The sequence below is a fragment of the Sapajus apella genome, unplaced genomic scaffold (assembly GCF_009761245.1).
Source record: "Sapajus apella isolate SASKATOON/1434 unplaced genomic scaffold, GSC_monkey_1.0 scaffold7, whole genome shotgun sequence".
NCBI lineage: Eukaryota > Metazoa > Chordata > Mammalia > Primates > Cebidae > Sapajus > Sapajus apella.
Window position 1 is genome coordinate 32,905,098 of NW_022436947.1, and position 12,361 is coordinate 32,917,458.

The 12,361-nt window shown below is 42.4% G+C and overlaps 1 protein-coding gene across 2 annotated transcripts in view; it reads left to right on the forward strand.

Moving 5' to 3' along the window:
• LAMB1 (laminin subunit beta 1) overlaps positions 1–12,361 on the forward strand; it is a 94,935-nt gene that overhangs the window by 36,434 nt on the left and 46,140 nt on the right. For both annotated transcript variants that reach the window (XM_032276303.1, XM_032276302.1), the window contains 3 exons: positions 9,093–9,228; positions 10,471–10,629; positions 12,139–12,266. In XM_032276303.1, coding sequence (XP_032132194.1) covers positions 9,093–9,228; positions 10,471–10,629; positions 12,139–12,266 — 423 coding nt within the window. The remainder of the gene's footprint in view (positions 1–9,092; positions 9,229–10,470; positions 10,630–12,138; positions 12,267–12,361) is intronic.

The following is a 12,361-nucleotide window of genomic DNA, read 5'->3' on the forward strand; positions in this document are numbered from 1 at the left end:
TGTGGTTTGCTACTTCCATCCCCCGACACCTATATCTGGCATTTCTCCCATGTTATCTCTCCCCAACCTCCGCACCCCCACTGTTCCTCCCCTAGTCCCCCATAACAGACCCCAATGTGTGATGCTTCTCTCCCTGTGTCCACGTGTTCTCATAGCTCAACACCCGCCTATGAATGAGAACATGCGGTGTTTGATTTTCTGTTCTTGTGTCAGTTTGCTGAGAATGATGGTTTCCAGATTCATCCATGTCCCTACAAAGGAAACAAACTCATTGTTTTTTTATGGCTGCATAGTATTCCATGCTGTATATGTGCCACATTTTCCTTGTCCAGTCTATCATTGATGGGCATTTGGGTTGGCTCCAAGTCTTTGCTATTGTAAACAGTGCCACAATGAACATATGTGTGCATGTGTCTTTATAATAGAATGATTTATAATCCCTTGGATACATACCCAGTAATGGAATTGCTGGGTCAATTGGAATTTCTATGTCTAGGTCCTTGAGGAATTGCCACACTGTCTTCCACAATGGTTGAACTAATTTACACTCCCACCAACAGTGTAAAAGTGTTCCTGTTTCTCCATATCCTCTCCAGCATCTGTTGTCTCTAGATTTTTTTAATGATTGCCATTCTAACTGGCGTGAGATGGTATCTCAGCATGGTTTTGATTTGCATTTCTCCAATAATCAGTGATGATGAGCATTTTTTCACATTTGTTGGCCTCATCTATGTCTTCTTTTGAAAAGTGTCTGCTCATGTCCTTCATCCACTTTTGAATGGGTTTGTTTTTTTCTTGTAAATCTGTTTTAGTTCTTTGTAGATTCTGGATTAAATTAGCCCTTTGTCAGACAGGCAGATTGCAAAAATTTTTTCCCATTCTGTTGGTTGCCAGTTCACTCTAATGATTGTTTCTTTTGCTGTACAGAAGCTCTGGAGTTTAATTAGATCCCATTTGTCTATTTTGGCTTTTGTTGCCAGTGCTTTTGGTGTTTTAGTCATGAAGTCCTTGCCTATGGCTATGTCCTGAATGGTTTTGCCTAGGTTTTTCTTCTAGGGTTTTTATGGGGTTAGGTTTTATGTTTTAAGTCTTTAATCCATCTGGAGTTAATTTTAGTGTAAGGTGTCAGGAAGGGGTCCAGTTTCTGTTTCCTGCACATGGCCAGCCAGTTATCCCAACACCATTTATTAAACAGGGAATCCTTTCCCCATTGCTTGTTTTTGTCAGGTTTGTCAAAGATCAGATGGTTGTAGATGTATGGCATTGCCTCTGAGGCCTCTGTTCTGTTCCATTGGTCTGTATCTCTGTTTTGGTACCAGTACCATGCTGTTTTGATTACTGTTGTCTTGTAGTACAGTTTGAAGTCAGGTAGCATGATGTCTCCAGCTTTGTTCTTTTTGCTTAGGATTGTCTTGGCTATGTGGGCTCTCTTTTGGTTCCATATGAAGTTTAAGGTGGTTTTTTCCAGTTCTGTGAAAGAGGGTCATAGGTAGCTTGATTGGGATAGCGTTGAATCTATAAAATTACTTTGGGCAGTATGGCCATTTTCACAATATTGATTCTTCCTAACCATGAGGATGGAATGTTTTTCCATCTGTTTGTGTCCTCTCTTATTTCCTTAAGCAGTGGTTCATAGTTCTCCTTGAAGAGATCCTTTACATTCTTTTGTTAGTTGTATTCCTAGGTATTTTATTTAATTTGTAGCAATTGTGAATGGGACTTTGCTCTTGATTTGGCTCTCTTTAAGTCTGTTATTGGTGTATAGGAATGCTTGTGATTTCTACACATTGATTTTGTATCCTGAGACTTTGCTGAAGTTGCTTATCAGTTTCAGGAGATTTTGGGCTGAGACGATTGGGTCTTCTAAATATATAATCATGTCATCTGCAAATAGAGACAATTTGACTTCCTACTTTCCTAACTGGTTACCCTTTATTTCTTTTTCTTGCCTGATGACTCTGACTAGAACTTCCAGTATTATATTGAATAGGAAGGGTGAGAGAGGGCATCCTTGTCTAGTGCCAGATTTCAAAGGGAATGCTTCCAGTTTTTGCCCATTCAGTATGATATTGGCTGTGACTTTGTCATAAATACCTTTTATTTTTTTGAGATACATTCCATTGATACCTAGTTTATTGAGAGTTTTTAGCATAAAGGGCTGTTGAATTTTGTCAAAGGCCTTCTCTGCATCAATTGAGATAATCATATGGTTTTTGTCATTGGTTCTGTTTATGTGGTGAATTACGTTTATAGATTTGCATATGTTGAACCTGTCTTGCATCCGTGGGATGAAGCCTACTTGATCATGATGGATAAGCTTTTTGATGTACTGTTGCAATCGGTTTGCCAGTATTTTATTGAAGATTTTTGCATCTGTGTTAATCATGGATATTGGCCTGAAGTTTCCTTTTTTGGGTCAGTCTCTGCCAGGTTTTGGTATCAGGTTAATGTTGGTCTCATAAAATGATTTGGGAAGGATTCCCTCTTTTTGTATTGCTTGGAATAGTTTCAGAAGGAGTGGTACCAGCTCCTCTTTGTATTTCTGGTAGAATTCGGCTGTGAACACACCTGGACCTGGGCTTTTTTTGGTTGGTAGGCTATTCATTGCTCCCTCAACCTCTGCCCTTGCTATTGGTCTATTCAGGGTTTCAATTTCTTTCTTGGTTTAGGCTTGGGAGGATTCAAGGGTCCAGAAATTTATCCATTTCTTCCAGTTTTACTGGTTTGTGTGCAGAGTTGTTTGTCGTAATCTCTGACGGTATTTTGTATTTCTGTGGAATTGGTGGTGATATCCCCTTTATCATTTTTTATTGTATCTATTTTCTTCTCTTTTCTTTTTAATAGTATGGCTAGTGGTCTATTTTGTTGATCTTTTCAAAAAACCAGCTCCTGAATTTATTGATTTTTTTGAAGGGTTTTTTGTCTCGCTCTCCTTCAGTTCTGCTCTGATCTTAGTTATTTCTTGTCTTCTGCTAGCTTTTGAGTTGTTTTTTGATCTTGCTCCTCTGGCTCTTTCAATTTTGATGATAGGGTGTCGATTTTAGATCTTTCCTTGCTTCTCATGTGGGCATTTATTGCTATAAATTTCCCTCTAGACACTGCTTTAAATGTGTTCCAGAGATTCTGGTATGTTGTGTCTTCGTTCTCTTTGGTTTCAAAGAACATCTTTATTTCTGCCTTAATTTCAGTGTTTTCCAGTGAACATTCAACAGCCAGTTGTTCAGCTTCCACAAAGTTATGTGGTTCTGAGTTAGTTTCTTAATCCTGAGTTCTAATTTGATTGCACTGTGGTCTGAGAGACTGCTTGTTACCCGTTCCATTGAGTGATTTACTTCCAATTATGTGGTCAGTTTTAGAGTAGGTGTGATGTGGTGCTGAGAAGAATATACATTCTGTGAATTTGGGGTGAAGAGTTCTGTAAATGTCTATTAGGTTTGCTTGGTCCAGATCTGAGTTCAAGTCCTGGATGTCCTTGTTAATTTTCTGTCTCGTTGATCTGTCTAATAGTGACAGTGGAGTGTTAAAGTCTCCCACTATTGTTGTGTGGGAGTCTAAGTCTCTTTGTAAGTCATGAAGAACTTCCTTTATGTATCTGGGTGCTCCTGTATTGAGGACATATATACTGAAGATCATTAGCTCTTCTAGTTGCATTGATCCTTTTACCATTATGTAATGTCCTCCTTTGTCTCTTTTGATCTTTGTTGGTTTAAAGTCTATTTTATCAGAGACTAGGATTGCAATGCCTGTTATGTTTTTTGTTTTTTGTTTTTTGTGTGCTCTCCATTTGCTTGGAAAATCTTCCTCCATCCCTTTATTTTGAGCTATGTGTGTCCTTGCACGAGAGATGGGTTTCCTGAAAACAGCACACTGATGGGTTTTGACTTTATATCCAATTTGCCAGTCTGTGTTTTTTGATTGGGGCATTTGGCCCATTTACATTTAAGGTTAATATTGGGGAATTTGGCCCATTTACATTTAAGATTAATATTGTTATGTATGAATTTGATCCTGCCATTTTGATGCTAGCTGATGTTTTTCCCATTAGTTGACACAGTTTCTTCATTGTGTCGATGGTCTTTACCATTTGGCATGTTTTTGAAGTGGCTGGTACTTGTTGTTCATTTCCTTGTTTAGTGCTTCTTTCAGGAGGTCTTGTAAAGCAGGCCTGGTGGTGACAAAATCACTCCGCAATTGCATGTTCGTAAAGGATTTTATTTCTCCTTCACTTATGAAGCTTAGTTTGGCTGGATATGAAATTCTAGGTTGAATGTTATTTTCTTTAATAATGTTGAATATTGGCCCCCACTCTCTTCTGGCTGGTAGGGTTTCTGCCGAGAGATCCACTGTGAGTCTGATGGGCTTCCCTTTGGGGTAACCCAACCTTTCTCTCTGGCTGCCCTTAGCGTTTTTTCCTTCATTTCAACCCTGGTGAATCTGACGCTTATGTGCCTTGGGGTTGCTCTTCTTGAGGAATATCTTTGTGGTGGTGTCTGTATTTCCTGTAGTTGAATATTGGCCTGCCTTGCTAGGTTGGGGAAGTTCTTCTGGATAATATCCTAAAGAGTATTTTCCAGCTTGGATTCATTCTCTTTGTCACGTTCAGGTACACCTATCAAGCGCAGATTAGGTCTTTTCACATAATCCCATATTTCTTGGAGGCTTTGTTCATTTCTTTTCACTCTTTTTTCTCTAATCTTGCCTTCTCATTTTATTTCATTGAGTTGATCTTCAATCTCTGATATCCTTTCTTCTGCTTGATTGATTCGACTGTTGAAACTTGTGTGTGCTTCATGAAGTTCTCGTGTTTTTCAGCTCCATCAATTCATTTATATTCTTCTCTAAGCTGTTTATTCTTGTTAGCATTTTGTCAAACCTTTTTTCAAGGTTCTTGGTTTCTTTGCACTGGGTTAGAACATGTTCTTTTAGCTCAGAGAAGTTTGTTATTACCCACCTTCTGAAGCCTGTTTCTGTCAATTCATCAGACTCATTCTCCATCCAGCTTTGTCCCCTTGCTGGTGAGGAGTTGTGATCCCTTGGAGGAGGAGAGGTGTTCTGGTTTTTGGTGTTTTTATCCTTTTTGCACTGGTTTCTTCCCATTTGTGTGGATTTATCTACCTGTGGTCTTTGTAGTTGGTGACTTTCGGCTGGGTTCTCTGAGTGGATGTCCTTTTCATTGATGTTGAAGCTATTTCTTTCTGTTTTTTAGTTTTCCTTCTAACAGTCAGGCTCCTCTGCTGCAGGAATGCCAGAGGTCAACTCCAGACCCTTCTTGCCTGGAGATCACCTGCGGCAGCTGCAGAACAGTAAGGGTTGCTGCTGGTTTCTTCTGTTATCTTCATCCCAGAAGGGTACCCTCCAGATGTCAGCCTGACCTCTCCTTTATGACGTATCTCTTTGGATATATGGGGTTTGGGGAGCTGCTTGAGGAGATAGTCTGCCCCTTATAGGAGCTCAGGTGCTGAGCTGGGAGCTCCGTTGTTCCATGCAGAGCTGCTGGGCAGGTACATTTAAGTCTGCTGCAGTGAAACTCATAACTACCTTTTTTCCCAGGTGCTCTGTCTTGGGACTTTATTTACAAGTTCCTGACATGCTGCTGCCTTTTTTCAGAGATGCCCTACCCAGCAAGGAGGTAGTCTAGTCACAGTCTGCCAGCAGAGGCATTGCTGAGCTGCTGTGGGCTCTGCCCAGCTGCTGTGTGAACTTCCTTGCAGTTTTGTTTACAGTGGTACAGTTAGAACTGCCTCAGTAATGGCTGATTGCCTCAGTAATGGTGGACTGCCTCAGTAAAGGCGGATTGCTTCGGTAATGGTGGAAGTTCTAGAGGCTGTAAGTCTGAAATCAGGGTGCCACCCTGGTGAGGTTTATGTGAAGTACCTCTTCCAGGTTGGAATTGCCACCTTCTCCTTGTATCCTCACCTGCCTGATAGTGCCCTGTTGGAAAACTTAAAAGTTATTTCAAAAGCAAAACTTGTTGCTCCAGTGGCTGTATACACACCTTCCACAGCAGTAATCAAGTCTGTTTAGGCTGAGATTCAGCAGGCTGTAGTCCCAGCTACTCAGGAGGCTGAGGCAGGAGAATCACTTGAACCCAGGAGGTGGAGGTTGCAGTGACTGAAAGGTGTGATTGATGAGCAGGGGAGGGCCTCCCAGCTGGGAAGGAAAAGATGGGTAAAGGCACAGAGATGGGAATGGCTGTGGCGAGGTGGAGATCTGGCCTGATCTTGACCATCTCTGCTCACATTCCCCCATCACCCTCTTTGTTCCTGTCACTCCTGTCCTCTCTCTGCCTGTCAATTTCTCTCCAGGCTTTAAAGATGCCTCTTTCATGATCCCCCCCTCAGTCTCCTCAATCAGATGAATCGTATCTTCTTCTCCCATGGTGCTTTGCTTGTAGCTCTATTAATGCATAAGTTCTTCCTGCATTTTGATTTGTTGCATTGGTTAATTGCTTTTTTTCTTATCACCAGTTAGACGGTAAGTTCTTGAAGACAGAGACTATTTTTTTTCTTTTTCTCTTTCTGCATATCATTTATCCAGAAATAATAGACTTGCTGAGGAAGTAAGGAATCTTTCAGAACAAAGTTCACAATGGGCTCAACTATGAGGCTACCTGCACTGGGAAGCGAGGCTGCCAGTGCCAATATTTGCTCAGTAAATATTTGCTGAAAAGTATGAAGAGTGTGGCTTATTGGAAAGCAAAGAGTCAGCACCAGAAAGAGAGGCTGTTTTCAGGGGCTGGGTTATGGAGGCTGCAGAAAGCCAGGCAGAGGAATCATGACTTGAAATTGTAAGAAGCAATTGTGGGTTTTTGTGAAACAGTGAAAGCCGTGCTGTGGGAAGATTGGTTGGCCCATGGTAGATGGATTGGGCAGAGGAGGGAGAAGAGTTTGAGGGGTCAGTTAGGAGATTGTTAGAGTAACAGGTATGGGATGCTGACATCCTGGACTGAGGCAGTGGCAGTGACAATGAGAGAAAGCTGCTAAGTTGGGAAACATTTTGAAGTAAGACTTGAATATTGGGATAAAGGAAATAGAAGGTGATGTCTCAACTGCACCATGAGAAGAATTTTAAATCTACTGGCAGAAGTAGCAGAGCTGAGGATAAGTCAGTGTGGGAGGTGATGATCTGTTTGGGACAAGATGAATTAGAGATGACAGGTGGCCAGTCCATGGAATGTCCCATTGATGGCTGGAAATAGAGAAGCAGAGCACAGCCGGCTGCTGGGCGCTGAGAGCTGTTAGGGTGAGCGCCGTCTGCCTAGGAAAGCCATGAGAATGAGTTCACTGAAGGAGCCAGTGTTAAATTGGAGCCATGCCTATCAGTGATGACAAGCCTGTGGACAGAGACATGTGATTGACAGGGCCACTGTTAAGGGAATTCCTTTCACATGATTGGGTCTCATGGAGCCGTTCCTTGTTTAGAACTGTTGGCAGACAGAGGCAGCACCAGGAGGCCGCTGGCGTCTTTGTCCTCACCTTCATTTGCTTGTTTTCTAATGGTTGTGTGTGAAGGGCTAGTTGTTTTCTTCTTTGGTGGTTCCTGTTTTGGAGATTTGTTGTCTCAGTAAACATCTGGGGAAGAAGGAATTTTCTTTTGTCCATATGATGTAATGTCTGATGCCTGAATTTCTGAAAATAGCTTTTGTTCACCATCTGTGCCAAAAGAGAGCTAGGCCCTAACAGGAACAAGCTTTCCTCTCCTGGGAATTGGCTATGTAAGATAACAGATAACAACATGACATATAGAAAGAGGACTTCAGCTATACTGTGGCAGGTTGGAACTATTTTTTTCTTTTTCTTCTTCTTTTTTTTTTTTTTTTTTTTTTTTTTTTATCTTTTTTGAGACAAAGTCTCTCTCTGTCGCCCAAGCTGGAGTGCAATGGCATGATCTCGGCTCACTGCAACCTCCGCCTCCCGGGTTCAAGCAATTCTCCTGTCTCAGCCTCCCAAGTAACTGGGATTATAGATGCATCTCCCACACCTGGCTAATTTTTTGTATTTTTAGTAGAGACAGAGTTTCACCATGTTGGCCAGGTTGGTCTCGAACTCCTAACCTCAAGTGATCCACCAGCCTTGGCCTCCCAAAGTGTTGGGATTATAGCGTGAGCCACCACGCACCGAGCCTCAAGACATTTTTAATAAGCCTGTGAGTGCAAAGTCTTCCTGTGAGCTGCAACTTGCTTTAGGTACCTTGTTTAAAACTTTGGGAGGAGAAAAAAAGGAAAAAAAAAAAAAGAACCTTGAGAATGAGTTTAAAGTAACAATTCCAAACCATAGTTCACCTTTAAATGAAGTAAAAATGGATACATGTAATTTGAGTTTTATTTTGTATACAAAATTATACTAATAAAAAAAGGACATAAGCTGAGAACAGAATAAATATATTATAGCTTATCCAGACACCTTTATTACCTACAGTGGTAATGATTAAATTTTCAAGGTTTATTTACATTAAATTCCTTATTTTTCTTTTATTTCATGCATTTCTTATATTTAGTATAGCATAGCCAATGGAAAGGGGGAAGAGAGACAAAAGATGCAGAAGGAAAAATCACAGAATTTGGTTCCTGATGGAGTGTGAAGAAATAATCTAGAGAAGAACATGTACACTTCTGACTTGGTTGACTGAGCACGTGGTAGTGCCTTCACCCTGATAGAGACTACAGGAGGAAGCGAGGGCTTCTGTTTTAGATCCACTGGTTGGGGATGCCTCTGGGACAGAGCTGGAGATGTCCCTCAGGGAGCTGGATATTTGAGCCTGAATCTCAGGAAATAAGCAAAAGATGCAAGATGACAAAGCAATAAAGTTTGGGATGTCTACAGAAAACCTCCATGTGATGTGGATGGAGCGTCCATCCAGAGAGGGCAAGGGAGGTAAAACAGAGAAGACCAGGTTGCCCACCATGCTTTTGGAGTTTGGGATTAATCCACAGGCACTGCTTTATTCCACATATGTATTTTCTGAAGAAAACAATGGAATGCTGTGTAGGTATTTGGCCCTGTGTACTGAGTAATGGCAGCTGTAGCGCTGCTTCTGGCGGGTTGACTCGGGTGACCATGAACTCAGCTGACCTGGCTCCTCCTCCCTTCCAGGTGCTCTGCGGAGTCAGGCCAGTGCTCATGTCGGCCTCACATGATCGGACGTCAGTGCAGCGAAGTGGAACCTGGTTACTACTTTGCCACCCTGGATCACTACCTCTATGAAGCAGAGGAAGCCAATCTGGGGCCCGTGAGTAGGGGAGTGTGTGGCAGGTCGGTAAAGCAGTGTTTTGGGGTGTAGTGGAACGTACATGCTTTGTAAACAGACCATTTCAGAAGCATTTTTATAGCTTTGTCAGTGAACACAAAATAAGAATCAGAACATGCCTTCCCGAAGACAGCCATATTTAAAGCTAAGTGAATCTGTAGGTCACAAATGGGCTTCAGAGCGTTCACTGATAAGGCTTTTGGTTGGTTTAGAAATTTGTCTTTACAAGAAACTTTTCTTCTGTCTACTTAGGCTCCAAAGTTATCATCAGTCTAACATGCTAAATACTGAGGCAAGGATACTGTTTCATCAATTCATCCCCAAATCTAGTGACGTTAAATGTATGCCTGGCTCTTTAGCTGGGATGGCTGAAACAGCTGGAGGCTGGCTGGGCATTTCTCTCCACACAACCTCTCCAAGAAGCTCTCTTGATGCTTTTTCACAGCATGGTGGAGGCAGGATAGTGAGATTTCTTACATGACTTCCAGCTTCCAAAAAGAGGAAACAAGCTCCCAGGTCTCTTAAAGCCTGGACTCAGAAGTCCTAGAATGTCATTTCCTCACGTTCTGTTGGTCACAAGTCACAAGGCCAGCCCAGATTCATGGAAAAGATAACATAGTTTGTACCTGTTGATGGGTAAGGCTACACATGATACACACAGATACATACAGGGAATGAAAGAATTGATGGCAGGTGTTTTTGGAGATGACTAACCACAGATATTAAAAAATAACCCCATAGACAATTAATCAGTTAACTCATCAATTGTGAACATTCATTATCATATTAAGTTTCTTCACTTGAAAATGGAGCCTAAAACTAATGCCAGCATGAGAGACAGAAATCACTAGATACTGCAGTAGCCTTGTGGAGAATCTGGGAAGCATCTTATTATTCCTAGACTTGCTTATAACGGTATGTGGGATGTTCTCTTTTTTCTTTTATCCTTATTCTCCTGGTTATATCATATAAGGTGTATCCCAAGCCTTTGAATGCTATCTCCAGGGTCCCAAGACTACTCCAACTGCAAAACTAAAATGAAACCAGTTTTCTGTTTGGATATCAAAAACTTTTTGCAATCTATTCGGGGAGATATGACTGTAAAAAATAGGTAGAAGGTAGCCACCGTTTTGAATCTTTGGGTGACTTCAGATTTCTTTGACTATTAAACGTTGTTGAATTCTTTTCCAAATAAAGCATAACCACTGTTCCCCATGTCCTCAGGGGGTGAGCGTAGTGGAGCGGCAGTATATCCAGGACCGGACTCCCTCCTGGACTGGAGCTGGCTTTGTCCGAGTGCCCGAAGGGGCTTATTTGGAGTTTTTCATTGACAACATACCGTATTCCATGGAGTATGACATCCTAATTCGCTATGAGCCACAGGTAAAGAAACCACTCAGTGGACTGGTGGAGGAGGGATGGGGAGAATCAGTAGAAAAATAGTATTTCTATTGGGTACTAGATATCATTGTGAAATATGGAGGTTGCATTGGAACAGATCAGACTCTGACAGTCTAACCTCCTCCGTGGAAGTTAAAATATACAATATATTTTTTTGGGGGGGGATGAAGTCTCACCTTGTTGCCAGGCTGGAGTTCAGTGGCATGATCTTGGCTGACTGCAACCTCTGACTCCCTGGTTCCATGGATTCTCCTGCCTCAACCTCCCAAGTAGCTGGGATTACAGGTGCACATCACCACGCCCAGCTCATTTTTGTATTATTTTTAGAGATCAGATTTCACCCTGTTGGCCAAAATGGTCTCGATCTCCTGACCTTGTGATCTACCCCCCTCGGCCTCCCAAAGTGCAGAGATTATAGGCATGAGTCACTGTGCCCAGGCAAAATGTACCATTTTTATTTATTTTTTTTTTTTTTTGGTCTGAGATGGAGTCTTGCTGTGTCACCCAGGGGCTGGAGTGCAGTGGCACCATCTTGGCTCACTGCAACCTGCGCCTCTGGGTTCAAGCAGTTCTCCTGTTTCAGCCTCCCTAGTAGCTGGGATTATAGGCGCCTGCCTCCATGCCCGGCTAATTTTTATATTTTTAGTAGAGACAGGGTTTCACCATGTTGGCCAGGCTAGTCTCGAACTCCTGACCTCAGGTGATTCGCCTACCTCAGCCTCCCAAAGTGCTGAGGTTACAGGTGTGAGCCACCACACCCAGCCAAAATGTACCATTTTCTTGAATCCCGTTTCTCAGATGTAGTGATGTTTTATGAGGCACTCAGCCTTGCTGAGGGCTGAGGTGGTGATGAGGATGTATGAGATCCTTTCCTTCCCTCACTGCTTGGCTGGCCAGTGACAGACTCAAGCCCCGAACTGTCAAAGGTGACAGTGCAACAGCAGACAGATACATGGTGCTAGAAGATGGGTAGGCACCAGCCAGCCTGAGCCAAGGCTACCAAAACGTTTTCCTAGAGAATCAGAGCTGGACCTTAAAGTGTGAATGGAACTGTGGAAAGCTGGCGCAAAGGAAGTAAGAAATAGCGTGAGCAGAAAAGAGGAGAGAGGGTTTTGGTTTTTTTGAGAATCATTCCACGGAGCTTGATGAGAGATAAAGTTGGAGATGGTGTTGACAAAAATACTAGGTTTGTGGACTGTAATATTCACAGGAAGTTACTGAAGCATTTCAAGCAGGGGATTGTCATTATTGGAGCTGCTTTAAAGTGGACTGAAAAGGATACTGGGAAGAGGCAAGAACAGTTGAGAGGTGTTTCAGTGTCCAGGGGAAAGGGACTGGGGCTGGAATCAGGGGAACAGCAGAGGTAGTAGTAAAGAGGAAAGGGAAAAGCAACTCTGTGTTTTCCATTTCAACTTGGCAATTGATTCGGAGAAGTCTTTTAATAAACAGGCAGTGGTGGGCTAACCATCTTTTCGTTGTTTCTTATTCTAGCTACCAGACCACTGGGAAAAAGCTGTCGTCACAGTGCAGCGACCTGGAAAGATTCCAGCCAGCAGCCGGTGTGGTAATACCATTCCCGATGATGACAACCAGGTGGTGTCATTATCACCAGGCTCAAGGTCAGTGTGACAGTGGGTTTGCGGCTCAACAGACCACATATGCAAATTAGTATTTTTCTAATTTTTTTTTTTTTTTTTTTTGAGATGGAGTCTCA